A 19,491-nucleotide genomic window follows, 5' to 3' on the forward strand; every position below is an offset into this window, starting at 1 on the left:
ATGCAAGATGAATGGGTAGGTTGCAAAACCTACCGATTCATCATCATCATCATCATCATCATCACTATTATTTCATGAACCATCTTTTATATACACCTCAAGGTCAATTACTAGGTAAAGTAAAGGGACCCCTGACCATTAGGTCCAGTCGTGACCGACTCTGAGGTTGCGGCGCTCATCTCGCTTTATTGGCCGAGGGAGCCGGCGTACAGCTTCCGGGTCATGTGGCCAGCATGACTAAGCCGCTTCTGGCGAACCAGAGCAGCGCACGGAAACGCCGTTTACCTTCCCACTGGAGCGGTAAATACAGCTTTTAAAATAAAAAATAAATACCGAATAACCACCACCACCAAATGAACACCTAAGGCAGAGACATTTTCATCCAGTTAGAAAATGTTTTTATCCCACTCCTCCATCCAATATGATGCTGGTATGTTTCACCCTGCAGAGTAAATAGCACCACCTGCTGATGAGGGGCAGATGAGGAAAGGGCATGGCATGAGAGGGTTAACACCCTCCTACTCTCACACTCTGATCCCAATCTGAATTAGGTTCCTCTGTGGCCACATTTACAATACTTTAAAAAAAACACAACCCAAAACCAGTCCAACAACTGCGAGAGTGCTAATCACAGATCTCTCAACATCACATGTGGTTTGGCCCCTGAGTCAAACATACCTGGCTGCTTCAACCTTTCTTGAAAGGATTTTCCTTTTATCACTCTCACAGCTATTCTCTGAATGTCAGCAAAACAATGTTGGGGTAAGCCCTATCTGGCCAGATCCAACATGAGAGGAAGTTAAGTGTTCCAAAGGAAGGAAGACAGAGGAGTTAATGAGCCTTCCTTTTCATTAAGAGAAAATTAGTAGTAAAAGTAAAAAGCTGTTATGTGACTCTCCTCATTTTTTAAAAAATGTCAAGACTGTTTACTTAAGGGAGCAGCAATTGCTTTTGAGTGGAAAACATGAAGTATATGCACACACACATTCCTTCTCTGTGTTCCTCGTACAAAGCTGGTCCATGAAAGAAGCTTTATAGCTTGCATTTATATGGTGGGGCTTCACTATCAGTAGTCGTATGAAGCTAAGGGTCCTGAACTCTTATTGGCTTTGCAGCAGACAGCAGACAATGATAGGAGTGAGACAAAATGCTGATTCCCATCCTAGGGTAGGCCTGAGTACATGCTCCAATTGGCCATAGAAAGAGGCAGAGGTTAGGAATGCAGTGTTGTATAGCAGTATATGCCACCCTGAGCCCCTTGAAGGAAAGGTGGGATATAAATGCAATAATAAATAAATATAAACTGTGGATTTTGCTTGTAACAAGGGCCACTTACAGTGGGAAGAGAGACCTCCAGGGGATTGGCCATTCCATGTCCTGTGGTAACAGGAGATCCTGTGAACATAGCGTCTGATGAGACGTGGACATAAAACAGCCAACTAACCTGTTTTAGTCATTTTTAACTTGGTGGAGAAGAAATCTTTGTGTCCAGCTGCCGCAAGATATATGCCTTGCCTCATCCCATGCCATCCTTTTCATGGCGCACCACCACTAGGAGGGCACCACTGCCTGCTGATGCCTTTTGAAGGTCCGTCCCTGGAAGCTTATGGGTATTTTGTAACATTTGCAGTATTTGCATTTATTTACAAATGCGCAGGTTGAGCATACATAGAGACACATGCTTAAACACTCCCAACAGTCCACAGCTCCCACATCTGATCTCCAGCGACACAGGCAGCACCTCCAAAATATTTATAGATTCCAAAAGACAGCTCCCTGCTTCTTCTTCTGTGCCTGGGGCAGTTTTTTCCACTGAGCATACTTGAGAATAATTCCCACTGAAATCAACAGGAGCTTTATCCTAAGTAAACATATTTAGGATTTGGCTGCAATTCTTAATATCTATTTATTTCTTTTAAAGAAGCAAATTTGCTGTTGCTCCCCTTATAAAGGCTTTTCCCCCCATACATATATTTTTTGGAAACAAGTGACAGAACTTATCACTTGGGCACAAAGCTCTGCCTTCACATAACCTATGGAGATGGTAGAAATAAAGCCAGCTAAAAATATCACATGCAAGCTTTTGAATGTACCAGAACTCTTCTCCAGGTTGGATGTTAAGCAATAAACAAATACATAAATGGGAAAGGTGGAAGGGAAAAGGTATTACTGGGAATGACAGAAGCTCGTGTTTGTAACACTCTCCAGATATAATGGAGGAGGCATTTTGCAAGCTTAATCAGGTTAGATAAGTCTGCAAAGCTCCTTCTCCCTTTGAACTGTTACGAAGTACAGACACAGGGTTCCAACAAGGCCAGCAACATCTTTCTATCTCCCTGTCTCTCTCACTTTTCTTTCTCTGTTTAACATCCAGCCTGAATAAGAGTTCTGGTAAACTCAAAAGCTTGCACTCCATGTTGTCGTTTTGGGTCGGTCTCCTACACACACACACTGCTTGACTTATGTATCTGCCTTGGTAGCTCAGTTGGTAAAGCATGAGATGCTTAATCTTAGCGTTGTGGGTTCGAGCCCCATGTTGGGCAAAAGATTCCTGCATTTCAGGGGGTTGGACTAGATGGTCCTTGTGGTCCCTTCCAGCTCTATGATTCTATGTACAGTGGTACCTCAGTCTACGAACAGCCCTGTTAAGGAATGATTCGGACAACGAACTCCGCAAAACAGGAAGTAGGTGTTAGCGAACTTTGTGCTGGAAGACAAACGGAAGCCGAATGGTGGAAGGGCACCAGTGGCGGGAGGCCTCAGTACAGAAAGCACGCCTCGGTTTAAGAGCGGACTTCCGGAACAGATTAAGTTCGTAAACCAAGGTACCACTGTATATTTTTTTCTAATGAACCAGCTGCTTAGGCTTTTCGACTCTTTTTTCTTTGAAATCACCCATCGTGTGTTTTCTACATGCTATACATAAAGGTAAAGGTAAAGGGGCCCCTGACCATTAGGTCCAGTTGCAGACAACTCTGGGGATGCGGTGCTCATCTCGCTTTACTGTCCAAGGGAGCCGACGTTTGTCCGCAGACAGTTTTTCTGGGTCATGTGGCCAGCATAACTAAGTCGCTTCTGGAAAATCAGAGCAGCACATGGAAACGCCGTTTACCTTCCCGCCGGAGCGGTACCTATTTATCTACTTGCACTTTGACATGCTTTCAAACTGCTAGGTTGGCAGGAGCAGGGACCGAGCAATGGGAGCTCACCCCGTCGCGGGGATTCGAACCTCCAACCTTCTGATCAGCAAGCCCTAGGCTCTGTGGTTTAACCCACAGCGCCACCCGCATCCCTCTTGCTATACATAGAACAACCCAAAATATGGAGAATCCATCAACAGAATGGGCAGGTGGCCGAACACGACATTGTGAGACCTAGATGGCGGTACTCAGGGCATGCAGAACCAAACCGCCTTCCCTCTCTGGAAATGATCATCCTTCTCCTCTCTCTCCCTCGCACAATCTCACAGACACACACACCTTTCCTTAGTCAACAGGAGGTATTTCCTTTCTATTTCACTCCCATGCAGATCCTTTTTTTTTCTGAAGCAGGCCGGGTCCCGACAAGATGCTGCCGCGCCTGGGCCTCGCCTTCCCTTTGAACATGGGGGAATGTTATTAATTGCCCGCCCTGGGGGAACATTCTCGGCTGGAAACTATTCAGTCTCCCCGGGGTCCCTTTGTAGTGGGACCTGCGGCTGCTCCTGCCGGGAGCCAAGAGGTTCCAAGAACGGCTCCCACACGTACAGGTGTGCCTGACTCACTCCCCCCCACCCACCCATAGGGGCTCCTTTCATTTGAAAAATCCTCTCCCTTCAAGCAGGGTTTAGGCAGCTACAGAAAAGTTCTGGGATGAAGACGGGCAGAAGAGCCAGGCAATTTTAACCGAGGGTGCGGGGTGGGGAGGAAGGCTCTACATTTTCCTCAGAACCCATTGTTTTTTGTCTGGGCAATGGTCCCCTATTCCATGTCATTAAAAGCCATGGAAATAATGTGGGGTGCTCTGATCCTGTAGCTAACTGTTATGTTTGAATGATGAAAAAAAAAAATCCTCTGAACAACCTTGTGAGGTAAGTTATTTATTTACTTAAACTCAGATGGGTGGGGTATAAGTAATAAAATTGTTATCAGTATTAGTATTATTCCCTAAAAGAGGCCTTGGAAAAGCAATATAATAAAATCACAGAGAGCCATAAAATATTATTATTAAAATGTATCTAATAATAATAATAATACATTGGAGGAGCCCATTTAGTCCGATGCATGACCCACAACAGGTTCTTGACTGGTTTTGCTGCAACAGAGAAATCCCCATGGAGTGCTCCAACAATGAACATAAGAACTGCCTTGCTGGATCACATCAAGGTCCATTTAATCCAGCATTCTGTTTCAAACGGCAGCCAGGCAGATGTCTCTGGGCACCCACAAAAGGCATGAAGAAGAAGAAGAAGAAGAAGAAGAAGAAGAAGAAGAAGAAGAAGAAGAAGAGGAGTTTGGATTTGATATCCCGCTTTATCACTACCCGAAGGAGTCTCAAAGCGGCTAACATTCTCCTTTCCCTTCCTCCCCCACAACAAACACTCTGTGAGGTGAGTGAGGCTGAGAGACTTCAGAGAAGTGTGACTAGCCCAAGGTCACCCAGCAGCTGCATGTGGAGGAGCGGGGAAGCAAACCCATTCACCAGATTACGAGTCCACCGCTCTTAACCACTGCACCACACTGGCTCTCACTGAAAGGGACAGCCGTGCTACCCTGCAGTTTGTACTACGAGTACCTCTGTACAAAGAAGTTCCAGTCAGCTACATTGGCCAACAATCATACCTGAGGATGTAATTCAATCTAATCATACCTGAGGATGTCATTTCAATCTAATGCATGGATTGGAGCTCTTCAGTTTTTGCACTTCTATGAATTTTGAAATGTCGTTACCTCAAACAGACCAAAAGTGTATCAGAAATACATGCTTTGGGGTAAAAATGCATATTAGAATATATAAATGGAACAAATACAATAGGAAACAATGCAATTTTTCACACACACACCCCCATTAATCACAGACAGATGTGGGAACAGCACAGAAACGTCTTACGAATGAGTACAGGCCCAATAGACATGGATCAGAAACAGCAATCCATACATTCCAGTCAGGGGTGCCAACTCCTGCAGCAGGAAGAGGAGGAGCTGTCGGCCACTGAAGCTGCACTGCCACTGCATTCGGTTCTACCCCTGGCTCCTCCCAATGTCCCAAAGTTGTGTATGCGATGTTGGTACACCACACACACAACATCGCCCTCCTCCCCCAATTGCCCTTGCAAGCTGGCACCTCTGATTCCAATTAATAGGTGTTGACAGACCTATCTTTGATGAGTTTGCCTCATCCTTTCTAAAAGCATCTCAGCTTTTAAATATCATCACATTGTGTGGTAGTTAATTCCATAAATTGATCTTTTATTACTGATGCATCTTTCAGCACTGTTTTAAGGATTGCAACAAGGCAATATCATTGTTATTTTGCATGGAAAAGAACTTCTTCGAACCTCTTCTGCTGCTCATTTCCATTGCGTTCTAGCCAAATTCTAGAATTATTAGGGAAAGAGGGAGGAAGAAAACTTACTGCACCTTCCCCCCCCCCATATAAAATTTCATGCTGTTCAATCATCCCCCCCGTCCCCCTTTCTTTACAACAACGAAGAGCTAAGCACTCAAGCTTCTCCTTATTTTACTTGTATTTATTTCACAAAAATTGTATGCCACTTAATTTTAAAGAAAATCTCTAAGTGGTTTCCTTGTAGGGAAGTGCTCACAACTCCTTGACCATTTTAATACTCTGCACCTTTTCCAATTCTATAATATCTGTTTTGAGACAACACAAGCAGAACTATGTGCAATATTCTAAGAGCACGATCCTATGAATGTTCAATCCTATGAATATTCAAGGGAAAGCAAGTCCAGCGCTGGGTTGGAAGAGCTTCTGGAACAATATCTATGTACCAGCTCTGTGCCCTGCCTGTTACTGGAAACTATGCCAGTCCTGACTATGTACTGCCCTGACTTTGTCTCTTGCCTGACCCTTTGTTGTGGACTCTGCTTGCTTACCCTCTGACATTGGACTGGCCCTGGATACTGTTTTGGTTGCTACCCCATTGGTGTTGCCACTGGCAAGTCCCCTGTTTCCTCAGGAGCCCAGTGAGAACAGGATAGGTACTCACAGCCTGTTCAGAGCAAACCCCATAGATCTTATAGGCTGAAACCTGGCCAGTGCTTTCTCAAAAGTTTTAACTGTGACGTCTGTAAAGATGAAACTTTCCTTTCCCTCCAAGCTCTCATCAACTGAGTTTCTCTCTAGGCTCATTAACGTGTTTTGACCATGGCAACATTTCCTTCTCCAGCCTTGACTAGGTAATATATCCAACACACACACAAACACACAGAAAAACATTCAACAAACATATTTCTCCACTGAGCAACCCATCCCTGTTTACTTCCACGGGCTCTTACTTTCTCCAGTGAATCAAAAACATACCATTCAAGCTCTCCTCAGAACTTTCATAATCTATCATGTCCTTGTTTACCATCTCTCCTACACTGGTGCCATGATGACGCCGCAGCCTGTGCCAAATATGACAGCATCTTCTAGCGAGCCCTACATTTCCTGAAAATATCCTGAAAATTCTGTTGCCTACCAAAAACAATGGCTCGCTAGTAGAGTAGGGGTGCTTACATCATGGTTTAGCATGCTCTCATTGTTTCCTATGCTTCTTTGTTGGCATTTATCCTTTGCGTTTTCCTAAGCTACAAGACACCTGGCTCGACAGTAGTACATGTGACAAGGATCTAGGGGCTTATAGTGAGTCAACAGCGTGATGCAGCAGTGGAAAAAAGCTAATGCTACTCTAGGCTGCACCAACAAAAGCATAGTGTCCAGATCATGGGTAGGCAAACTAAGGCCCGGATCCGGCCCAATTGCCTCCTAAATCCGGCCCAGGGATGGTCTGGGAAGCATGTTTTTACATGAGTAGAAAGTGTCCTTTTATTTAAAATGCATCTCTGGGTTATTTGTGGGGCATAGGAATTTGTTCATTCCCCACCCCCAAAGATAGTCTGGCCCCCCACAAGGTCTGAGGGACAGTGGACCGGCCCCCTGATGAAAAAGTTCACTGACCCATGGTCCAGATCAAGAGAAGCAATAGTTCCACTCTATTCTGCCTTGGTCAGCCCCCACCTGGAGTACTGTGTCCACTTCTGGGCGCCACAATTTAAGGAGGATATCGACAAGCTGGAACATGTGCAGAGAAGGGTGACCAAGAGGATCAAGGGTCTGGAAACCGAGCCTTATGAGGAACGGTTGAAGAAGTTGGGTATGTTAAGGTTGCATAAGCGGAGACTGAGAGGAGTTATGATAGCCATCTTCAAATAACTTCACATGGAAGAGGGAGCATGTTTTCTCCTGCTCTAGAGGCTAGGGTCTGAACCAATGAATTCAAGTTACAAGAAAGGAGATTCTGACTAAACATCAGGAAGAAATTTCTGACTGTAAGAGCTGTTCAACAGTGGAACAGTCTGCCTCCGGTGGTGGTGGACTCTCCTTCCTTCCGGGGTTTTAAGCAGAGATTGGATGGCCATCTGTCATGGATGCTTGAGTTGAGATTTCTGCATTGCATGAGGTTAGACTAGATAACTCTTGAGATCCCTTCCAACTCTACAATTCTATGATTCTGCAACATTTGAATCAGAGACCTTGTAGCACATAGTACCACCCATGTTTGCTACAGAAGAGACCATGTACAAATTATGAAAGTTGAGCACATTTGCATACCTTTTCTTTCTTCTGATAATTTATTTCATTTCTACACACCATTTGACTGCTAAATACACTGGGCCATATCTAACGCTGTATTTCTGCCGATGCAACAAACATCTGGGCGTGCAGTGGAACTTCTCTTCTGTCTCCTCCAGCTGACAAAGTCAGCTCAGGAGGGTTGGGACCCCCCTGGGCAGATTTTAGTGAAGGGAGAGGAAATGGAAGCCTCATACTACCAGTGGAACTATGCGTGTGGACCATACAGCACATTCAACACTTAAGAGGGCCTCCCTTAGGGTTTAAACGAGATTGGACAGTGGCAAGCCTGTGTTTTAGTTCATTGCTCACCATCAAACATATACAGGCCTCCTTCAGATATTCAGTTTATTGAACATTCTTCCTGCTTGCATAAAGCTTATGCATAGGTTATACTATGCAGAGTCTTTATGGAGCGTTGGTTTTGTAGGGTAGCTATACGACAATGAGAACTCGTCCTGATTTTCTTGCATGGTGTTTAGAGGTCTTCCCGTTAATTAGCTGATCATCCCTCAGTTTCCAGTATATTTCCCCATGCCTTTCTTAACTACAAAAAGCCAGCTACATATATATTTGTATTGTTGTGCTAGGGTGAAAGAGTGCTTTAATTGTGCAAACCTAATTTTCCAGTAAGCACTTGAATAAAACCCACAAATGAGTGACAGGCTGTGTGTGTGTGTGTGTGTGTGTGTGTGTGTGAGAGAGAGAGAGAGAGAGAGAGAGAGAGAGAGAGAGATTATATTTCATGGGAAAAGGAACAGGTGTGAGGGGGATGCTGATCCCTTCCCTTGCCTGTGCTTTTCCACCCAGAAACTTCTCCCCCCAGCTGTTTTTCTCCTGGCCAGATCCTGAGACCAGTGTAAGCTACACAGGGAGAAAAGCAGCTACAGGCTGGTGGTGTACAGGAAAACATGCAGGCAGGGACGGATTTGCCACTCCCTTCCCACGTACCAGCCTCCTGCACTTTCGTTTACCACAAGCTGCATTTCAACACATGGACACTGGTGTTCCATTCAAAACTGCAGCAACTCTCTCTGTGTGTGTCTGTGTGTTTGTAAATATAAATCAATATTGGAACTATGAAAGCCATTTTACAGGGTGCATCATTGGACTGGTTGTCACCATAGCCATTCCTCAAAGAGAAAAACAAAGGGCTCAGAACTCACTTGCATCCCATTGCTGCCTCCAACTTTCCCACTCATAAACCATAATTTATTTCATCTCAGGGCTGCTGCTCCAGATGTCTTTTTTATTATGCGTTCATGATTATTTGTGCTCATGATGCTTTCGGGACAGTTACACACAATTCTGCTTTTACAGTACTATTTGTAGTTCCTGTAAGTTTTCACACTGCAAATGTTCTAGGCTTCTTCTATTTATTTATTTTTTGTGCCCCGCTTTCATTGCATCACCATGCAGAAGTCCTCCAGCAGTAACACAGTGACCCTGAGGAAGCATCGCAGAACAATTAAGAAAGCTGAACGCTGTGTGGACATTCCAGTATAAATCTCCTGATAATACACTATCATTGTGTCCGTGTCATGTTGCAGAATACACCTGGGGGTGGGAACCTGTCCCGAGGGACTCTAAGTGTGCCGATCTCTTGTTTACTACACTGGGGAAAAAAGGACAGGGTGGATTGAAAGAGCTCCCAAACTCAGGCTAGTTTGGAAATGTGAAGCCTCTCTCTTTGCCTGCTGCTTCCTGAACACGAGCAGGTGCAGCAGGAGTGTAAGGCATGGCATTATAGACTGCCCTGTGCCCCTCCTCATTCACCCTTCGGCATCCCAAGACCTGCCAGAATAAGAAAAAACTTTAAAAAATTTTTTTAAAAATTTCAAAGCCAGTCTTAAATTCCTATAATCGCTAGTTAGAGCTCCTCACGCGCAGATCTAAGGGCATGAGCTCAGTGCTTGCAGTGCCCTGGGCAGATTTATAAGTTGCTTCTTCAGAAAGGGGAGGGCCGAGGTGGAGAGGGAGCTGCCAGACTAGGCTTGCTGTGTTCCACTGTCCTCCACAAAGCCAGGGGGTGGGAGCAGCTGCTTCACTATGACCTGACCAAGCCAGTAATTCTGCAGAGCTCCAGAGCCTTTAACAACCACCTCACTTCTCAGCCCCAGCACTGGCCAACCATAGCTTTCCCAGCCCGAGGCTCCGCCGCACTCTTCACCAGCACTGGGGTGCTCTGGGTTTCGCACCTAGATGCTCCCTCAGTGCTTTGCTTCCTTCACAGAGACTGGATGCATTTTTCCTTAAGCTAGGAGCACTTCTTTCCCGTTGAGCCAAAAATTAAAAATGATGACATCTTGCTGACATGATGTCTTTCATCTACAGCATCATGTGTGGCTAAGAAGATCCGCGAAAAGGCTTGTCTCCACAGAAATTTGAGCTGCTTAATTAACTTTGGTTTATAGTGAAACTCAGCATTTCTGTAGCACTTCTGAGAGTTTAAACCACTTTGTGTACATTCTATTGTAATCGTCACAACAACCCTGTAAGGTTAGAATCAACCCTGTCATTGGAGGCTCAGGTGGTCTCAGTGGCCAGGAGTACCTTTAGGAGAAACCTCAACAATGGAACCAGAACCCTTAGTCTAACCCGGGGATGAGAGGGAGCCTCTCCCCTTGGACATATGAAAATTTCAGGACACCTCAGTAAAGGGGTCTGGATTGAAGTTTCATCTGAAGGTCCAGATGGAGGCTGATGGGCCAAAGGACCTGGGAGGGGTCACCTTAGTTGATCTACATCTTGAGGGGACCCTTAACCCTTTTGAGCTTGTTCAGCAGTTGGTTTGAATGATTCAGGACACATACCCAATGGCTATGCCAAAGCATACTGTCATTTGTAATCAATCAAGTTGTGGCCAAATAAATTCCAAGATCTTGTCATGTTGCTTTAGTTGCTACTACGTTAGTGCCCCTTTTTGGTTCCCAGGGCACACTGTGCATGTGTCCACCATGGAACGGATTACCTAGAGGGGTGGTGGGCTGTCCCTCACTAGAGCTCTTTAGTCAGAGGCTCATTCCATCATTTGCCAGCTGTGCTGAGCAAAGAGTTGGATTAGACCAGGCATGTCCAAAGTCCGCCGGTTGATCTAATCCGGCCCCTGTGGCAGTATATGTCCTGTGGTAAAATCCCAAAAAAAGCTCAGCAACTTTAATCCCAAAAAAGCTCAACAACTTCACACACATTCACTTCATCAAATCTGGCCCCTCTTTGAAAAAAGTTTGGGTACCCCTGGATTAGACGGTCTACTACAAGACTCCCTCTGACTCTATGAGTCTAAGATTCTGAATCCCATGCTCTCAGTAGGAGGTTTAAGGGCACGTGCCTAGTGCAGGAGATTGCAATCCGATGCATACCTTACTTCAGATGCCTGTGGGAAACTCGCAAGCAGGACCCAAGCACAGGAGGACACTCTCCCCACCCCACAGCTGCCAGCAACACCACAGTCAACTCTGACTTTAAAAATGCATGTTGCACGGCCACTCCTTCCACCAACCCCCCCCCCACAGTACCCTTCTGCAAACCAATGTGACTGCCCTTTCATCCTCCAGGGGATCAAGGGAACTCTCTGCTGCCAGAGACAAAATGCAAGGTGGCATTTGGTGTGGCGTGACCTGCATTATACCCTTTTTGTGCCTGTCTTTCCCTAAGATGCCTAACTGCCAGCTTTAGCATGATTAGGCTGAGTTCCAATGGAACATCATGGAACATGTGATTTTCTTTCTACTCACATGATGGCTTGGGGGTCTGATTGAACAGTCTTAGATCTTTCTGAATGCTAATCATGCTGTGGCAAGGCTAGATGAATGCGTTCATGTGATCCTGCCTATACAAGTACTAAATTTACAAACACACCATTTTAGCAATGGAATGGTATTACCTGATCTTGATTCTGCAAGGAATGAACGTGGGGAGAATGTCTAAACTCCTTGGCTAGGAGTCCTAACAGCAAAGCACTGACACATGTACACAACCATAGAAAGTGCTAATACCACCCACTGTTCCAACACTACTCTCATGAAAAATAGCACAAAATCTGGATTCCTAATTAATGCTGGAAACAAAGTCTTACGCAGAGCAGCAGAGGCACTCTTATTGGTCCATTATGGCTTCAGGACCACGATGCATGTACCACTTGAGCACTTTTTTACAGCCTTCTCCAATTAAAATGTGAGGTCAGCAATTGGGTTAGAATGGTTGAGCCACATGTCTAATCCTGGTTTTAGCCTATTTTAAATCTATGTTTATTTGTATTATTGTAATCAGATGCAATAGTTTTATTACTGCATTTTACTAATTGTTGCTGGTGTATTTTAGAGACTGTAAATCACTTTGTTGTATATGAGCCTTTTAAACAAACAAACAAACAAACAAACAAACAACCAACCCCAATATTTAAGGGGCAGACCTTTACAAACTCAGATGGCCATCTGATATCCTCTTTCCTTGGTGAGGTGCCACATGGAAGGGACACTTAAAACCCAGGCCATCACAGAAATATGCTTGGGTATTCCTCTGAATAACATGACTTATGTATGCACACTTACTCCCAAGAAAATGTGCATATTAGGATTGCAGCTGTAATGCAAGTTCTGGAAAGAACATTATTGCTAAAAGAGGAACGTTGAGCCACATTCCTGGAATAATATGTAAACTGACTGAAATGGAGAGGAATCAGAATTGGTAAGGCATGTTTCACACGGGAGATACAGATATCCTAATTGTTTTGGTGTGCTAACCCTAGCATGATGCCATCCATGGTCGATGGGCTAAAAGGCAACTGATGAAGGTATTATCACTTGAGTGTAGTGAGAATATTTCTGCCCCACCCTATGAAGGAATGAACGGTGCTCAGTGCTATGCTGCGTCTACCCCATAACCAACACCGGGGTTAGAGATGACAGCTTCCTGGCAATTTCTTGTGCCAAATTCCTGTCATAGTTTGGTCCCAGTCTGTCCCTCACCTCCAGTGCTGGGCAACAGGAGGTGCAAATGAAAAGGTCAGAGCAAGGCCAAGCCCAAACTAACAGGCTCGTCTTGGGCGGAAGGTGCAGGTCGGTGCTATTTGCATTAGTGATCCTCCATACTGGAAGCAGAAACAGTAGAGAGAAGGGTGGCACTTGGGTTTCAGATTTGCAGGTGGGCTGCGAAATTCCAGAGACCCACAAAGAATGTCAAAGCCATTGGAAAGCACCTTCTCAACTGAATTCCACTTGGAATTGCAGCGGAGTGAAGAGCCCACCCTGTTTCAGATGGGCAAGAAAGCCAATGGGTCCAATTTTCACCGCTGCCCAGAGGGAGGGAAAGCAGGCAAGAGGAGAAAGGCTTATGCTTCTTACCGTTATTTTTTTCACATTTGCCAAGTTGATGGGTAAGTGGCAGTGGTGAGGGGAAGCAACTGGAGGGGTTAGGGACTGGCACTAGGGCCCTGAGGCCTTAAGATACAGTGGTACCTCGGGTTACATACGCTTCAGGTTACATACACTTCAGGTTACAGACTCCGCTAACCCAGAAATAGTGCTTCAGGTTAAGAACTTTGCTTCAGGATGAGAACAGAAATTGTGCTCCTGCGCGCGGCGGCAGCGGGAGGCCTCATTAGATAAAGTGGTGCTTCAGGTTAAGAACAGTTTCAGGTTAAGTACGGACCTCCGGAACGAATTAAGTACTTAACCTGAGGTACCACTGTACTGAGTTCTGTGCCTTCCTTACCCCCAACACCAGCAACAGGGCAGGTGAGCACGTAAGGAGGGTCAATGATGTATTAGGTTCAATGGAATTTAATATAAAAAGAGCTGGTGGCATTCACAGTACTGTGAGTTTCCTATTTATATTAGGAACTTGCCCTATACCAAGGCAGACCATTGGCCCACCTAGTCCAATACTGTCTACTCTGATTGGCAGCAGTACTCCAGGGTTTCATCCAATCAGGGGACATTCCTGGCCCTACCTGGAGCTGCCAGGAAGTAAACCTGGAACCTTTCACATACAAAGCATCAAAAGAAGATGCTCTGAGCAAATGGCATTTGCCTTCTGTTTAATGGCCTTCTGTTTAATGGCCCAACATTACTGCCTATGCTCTTTTTGCTCAATTACTAAGAAAGCTTATAATAATGACTTGGAGGAACTGGGCCTTTAGATGCTGGAAACCAGCAAGTGTATAAATAAGATACATTTATAAAGCAGTTTGTACAAATCTATAAGCCAGACAAATCCATAAACCAGTGTAACTATTCTTCATGAATTCTTGTTGATCTGCTCCATCGGTAGGGGTTGTTCTGCTGATTCACACTGCAGAGTTCTAGTCCAAGGGGATAAAACTTGAGCAACGAGATCCACATGTGTCTAATCACGTTTAGATTGGAGTTCCCAATCAAGTTTAAACTGGGATGCCCCTGACAGCCTGAGGTGCAAGGCTTGGGAGGGAGGGAGGAATCTGTAGCACCAAGAGGCACTTGGTGCTGAGAAAGACTCACACTTACAATTACCAGTTACAAGCAACACCTCTGAGTTTGAAATATCCATGTACATGATGGGATCCATCCACTCTTTGGAAAATGCGACAAACTCTAAGTGCACAGGAGGACAGGAAAAAGAAGCAGATAGCAAACACCTGAAAAACCTTTCTATTTGAAGGATGGCCTTGGGAGAATCTATACTTTATAGTGCAAGGATGCGTACCACAAAGAGCTGTCAATGGCGCCACCACATGCCCAAACAAGGCAAGTGCCTACAAGAGGGATATGTTGCAAAGTGATTACTTTGCGAGCCATCCTGCTGAACTCTTGAAAAGCTTTGCTCAGAAATAGGGTTAGATCAGTGTAAAGCTACAAACATTTCCAGATGCAGCAAATTTTGATGTATCCTTCTGGGTCAGGGAAAAGGAGGCTGAAATATCCCTGGAAAAGGAAAATTCCTATACATATTTATATCCCAGATGTTGCAACCTTCATGAGTACTGTTCCATTAGCTATTACGGCCAGGAATATGTTCTTTGTGATCTTGCAATCGTGCTAGAACTGTTACAAAACTCAGTAATAGCTAAGAGGCAAATTGTACTTTAGTATGTGCAACAATGTCACAACACATTTTAAAAGCTAAACTTCTTTAGGATGGAATTTAGACCAAAAGAGAAGGAGGCAATGCTTAACTCTTTCCCCACTCACTCTTTGTTTACTCCAAATTTTCCCCAAAAGTTTTTGTCACATGATTTTGAATGCATGTTTACCATTCTCCCTTGCACAGTTTAGTTCTGAGTTTACGGATGTTGAGGCAAACTGGGCCCAGACACCTGATGCATCTTTTACATTCCTGTTCTTGTGTCTAGATTTTGTGGGTTCTCCTATAAACGGTTTATGTGTGCATAATCTAGCCTGGGTGTAGGAAGGTGATTGTGGTGACCTGGTGGCCAAAAAATGGGGCATTTGTCACTGGTCTTAATTTCTAGCTGTGTGATAGTCAAGCTCTGCAGTAAGGCAGTGGGACAGCAATAGCAGCTGTTACTGCTGCGGTACAAGCGGCTTCGAGGCAACAGGACGGAAGGGTGAAAGTGAGGATCTGGTCAAATCTAGCGTTAAGAGATTTCTCCTGGGTTTTAAAGGCAGGATGTGTGAGGATGGATTTAAAAGGCAAACTGAGTCCCCTAACAGCACTTCTCAAATAGCATCCTAGGATCAATGACATGATGAGCTGCTCAAGCAAACTACTCTGACCTAGATATAACACCTGATGGAGGCTGGGGCATCATGTGTTGGAGTGTGCTGTGCAAAAAAACAACACACTGGTCCAGAAAAAATTCTGGTGCATCTCAAAGGAGACCGTCTCCTGGTCATGGGGATGCATGATATGGGATAGCTCAAAGGGATAGCTACATGGGCACATACACTTCAGTTCTTTATTCAGGCTGTGTCAAATAGCCAACTAGGAACCAACTTTCCCCTCATTAATCCACTGATCAGTAAGCCTCCTTGTGAAGGACAGCTCACGAGACTCTTAATCTCAGGGTCGTGGGCTCAAGCACCACACTGGGCAAAAGATTGCTGCACTGCGAGGGGTTGGGCTAGATGACCCTCGTGGTCCTGCCCAACTCTGCAATTCTACGAATGTAAGATTTCAGGTGGCATTCAACTAAATTTTACCAGAGTAGACCCATTGAAATCAATGGACATGGCCAAGTTAGGTCCACTGATTTCAATGGCTCCACTGAGTAAAACTTAGTTGAATGCCACCCTTGAACTCCTGAGCTGCAGCTACCGATCCCGCCAAATCCATCTGCTGAGTGCCTCTGGGTGTGAAGTGCGATGCGAGGTCAATATCCTAGGGGGTACCATGGGTGCGTGCGGCAGGGCCGTCTTCAGCAGATGCAGCGCTGGGGTGCAAATATCCACCCAGCACCCCCAAATTACCACGGATAGTGTTGGGATGGCCGTAGCTGTGCACTGCCAGCCATCTGGGGGGTACAACTCTCCCCCATGCCGCTGCAGGAGAGCGATCCTTGCATTAGCTTGGGAGTGAAGTTGTGTCCCTCCCAAGCCTCCTCGGGAGGAGAGCAATCACCGCAGAGGCTTGGAAAAGAAGTTGCACGTCCATCAGCCATATGGTTGGCAGGGCGCAGCTTCCATCCTAAGCTTCTGCGGGAATCGCTGTCCTCCCGAGGCTTGGGAGGGAAGCTGCACTCCTGCCAGCCTTATCATTGACACAGCTGGCGTGTGTGCAGGGAAAGGGGAGGCCGCCGGCAAAGCCAGGCAGCTCCCCCACTTGCTGGGGCGCCCCTAAGAGGCCAGCACCCTGGCGCGATGCCCCACTAAGCCCTATGGAAAAGATGGCTCTGGTGTGTGGTTTACTCCAGCAAGTTCCCTTGTGTGCCACACTTCCCAATTAGCTAGGATAGCATCCCTCTTAAATGGTGGTATCTTTCTTTCCCAACTGACTCATTCCAGGGGGTCCAACAGAGTATTGCTACTTATAGGCATCTCCCACTATCACTCCTGAGGCACTAGGAAAATGGACGTTAGAGCATCTTGGCTTGCTGTGAACGTACCGTATTTTTCGCTCTATAACACGCACTCGACCATAACACGCACGTAGTTTTTAGAGGAGGAAAATCCGTAGGCATGCCACCCGTAGGCATTCCCTCCATAACACGCACAGACATTTCCCCTTACTTTTTAGGAGGAAAAAAGTGAGTGTTATGGTGCAAAAATACGGTATATCTTGGCTGGGTCCAGGATTTTCCTTTATAGAAGTCCATGCGCACTTTCCAAAGCGTTTAGGAGACATGCACAGCAGGTGAGTTATCGCACTCAAGGAAGTCGGAAAACCAGAACTCAAAGTTGAGTCATCTGCCAGTTTCTCCGCTCTAAGCACTAGGAAATACTGCCCAATATAGCACTGCTTAGTGGGGATGAGCAAACGTCAGCCCTCTTTGCCGGGTATGCCATGTAATTCTTTTCAACAGCCAGGCAACCCTCACAAACTTCCAACATTCTCTCCTTGTATAAAAAGCAAAGCCAGGTTCTCTGCATCCCATCATTGCTTCCACCGTGCAGGACAGTTTTGCGCTCGTTAAACTTTCTGTGCCCAAATAGACAAAGTGTCTTTTACGAGCAGCCTTCCAGCTCCTCTCGTTCAAAGCGAGAGCGCCCGTCCAGCCCTGAGAGGCAAGGAAAAGAGGCGTGCAGAAAGGCAACCCCCAGAATTTCCAAGCCATCCTCCAGTCACCGATCCATGAGCAAACGAACAACTCTCCCGAGAGAAGACGCGAAACTTCTCAAATGCTGCTTGGAAGCCAATCAGCAAATCTCCTTTACCTTGACTCGTTCAGGTTCACCGTACCGGGCAGAGCTGGAAAATGTTTCCCAAAGCTCACTGAACTTCCCAATTCGCTGGGAACTTCAAGCCGGATCCTGACGGTTCCAGAGCCTAAGTCAGCGTTGCCTCTTGAAATGTTTGAAAGACGGATCCCATAGCAGTTTGCAGTAATTACTCAGTATAAATACTCCATTATGCTCCCAAACAATCAGAATCAGCCCAGCAAACAAACTCTGTCTCCTCTGATCCGTAGCAATCAAGAAGTAAAGCATGCAGAACATCACAATATAAACAGGCTTTGCAGAGGACCACAAGGGGAGTGGGCAGGAGGAGGAGGGGGTCTTAGAGAAAATCGGTTCTTGTCATAATAACTGCCTGCTTTTATTATTTTTAAAAAAGTTATTATCGGTTCTAATTTGCAAGTGGAAACTTTTATTTCAGCAAAATGTGGCCTTGAAGACACCCAGCAGACAATTCAGTGCTCCCCTGCGCACTTTCTACCAAGGAGAGAGAGTAAACCTCAAGGTGTGACAGTTTTGTACTTACAGGTAGGCTGTGAAGGGACTCAAGCCCCCCGGCACGGAAGAGAGAGCCAGCTCCGAGCAGTCCACTGACAGCATGATGCCATCTTCCTCGCAGTGGCACAGCGGAGGGCACGAGGAGGGCGCAGCGCCTGGTTCCAGAGACGCGATCTGGAGGGCGCCTGGAAGAGACAGGAGAAGCCACACGCAGGGCGACAGCTGCTCCATCCTGACTCCCGCGGCAGCAAGCATGCTGTGGGCTGCTGCTGCTGCTGCTGCTGCTGCTGCTTCTCCTCCTCCTTCACCAACACTGCCTCTCTCTGTGCGTCTCTCTCTCTGAGCTCTGCTCTGCTCAGCGCGTGGAGGGAACCGACCCAACACCTCACAGGCAGGAGGAGCACCTTCTGAATCTCCTGCGCTCCTCCTTGGCGCAGCAAAGATGCAGGCAGAGAAGGGAAGGCATTGTTGAATGATCTCGGTTATTGGGTTTCACACGGGCTGGGCTGGGCTGGGCAGGGAGCGAGAGGCTCACATGGGAGGAGTTAAAGGGGAACTTTCTCCGCACTCCCTCCTTCAGGGCTGGCAGGAATTTCATTCAAAAGGAAAGGGGAAAGACCTGTTAGCAGCTCAGGAATTTGTCTGGAAACGTGTTTTTTTTAGAGAGAGAGAGAGAAAGAAGAAGAAGAAGAAGAAGAAGAAGAGATACTGACAGACAACAGACAACCTCATCAGACAACAGATGCTGGGGGATTTGTGTTTGTGCCCCCCCCCCCGTGGAACCTAAGTTGGCCAAGGGCACTGGAGGACACTGTCCATTTGCCAGTGTTGAATTAAGATTCAGTCGCCAGTCCAGAAGAAGGGACTCTTCCTTCGTCTTAAGCTGCAAAATATCTTGGGTTCTAGCCCACAAAAGAATCTTTCCCTGTAAATGTATTCCTCTTTCAGGTGCCAAGAGACTCTTGATTGTTCTCCTTATTATAGGGTCATGGTTGTCTGTTAAAGGTGAGTCAGCTGAATCACATCCTGCCGTTATAACGAGAAGTCAGGGTGGGAGGATTTTCTGGCTTAGAAAATGGTGCAACGAACTGATTTCAAACTTAACTGTGTAGAAGAGTTAAGTCTGAGAGTCATCCATACCAAATTTGGGCATAGGAAACAAATTATTTTGAATTAAACAGAGGATAAGTGACTTTGCGAAGTTGATGGGTAGTGTTTTTGTTTTTTTTCATCCATAGACCAGGCTAGAGTAATGATTAGGGAAATATCCATCCATTTATACTGCACTTTTTGGGAAATGTTTTTTTGAATTAGGTCAAGGTGA

At 45.9% G+C, this 19,491-nt stretch overlaps 1 protein-coding gene across 1 annotated transcript in view; it reads right to left on the bottom strand.

Annotated features, from left to right (window-relative positions):
• Positions 1–18,652, bottom strand: part of LGR6 (leucine rich repeat containing G protein-coupled receptor 6) — a 139,302-nt gene extending 120,650 nt beyond the window's left edge. Inside the window, exon 1 of the mRNA XM_081009816.1 lies at positions 18,196–18,652. Within this exon, the coding sequence (XP_080865942.1) occupies positions 18,196–18,422 (227 nt within the window). The 5' untranslated portion in view covers positions 18,423–18,652. The remainder of the gene's footprint in view (positions 1–18,195) is intronic.
• Between the last annotated feature and the right edge of the window lie 839 nt (positions 18,653–19,491).

This window comes from Podarcis pityusensis, assembly GCF_964106645.2.
Source record: "Podarcis pityusensis genome assembly, chromosome: 6".
Taxonomy (NCBI): Eukaryota; Metazoa; Chordata; class Lepidosauria; order Squamata; family Lacertidae; genus Podarcis; species Podarcis pityusensis.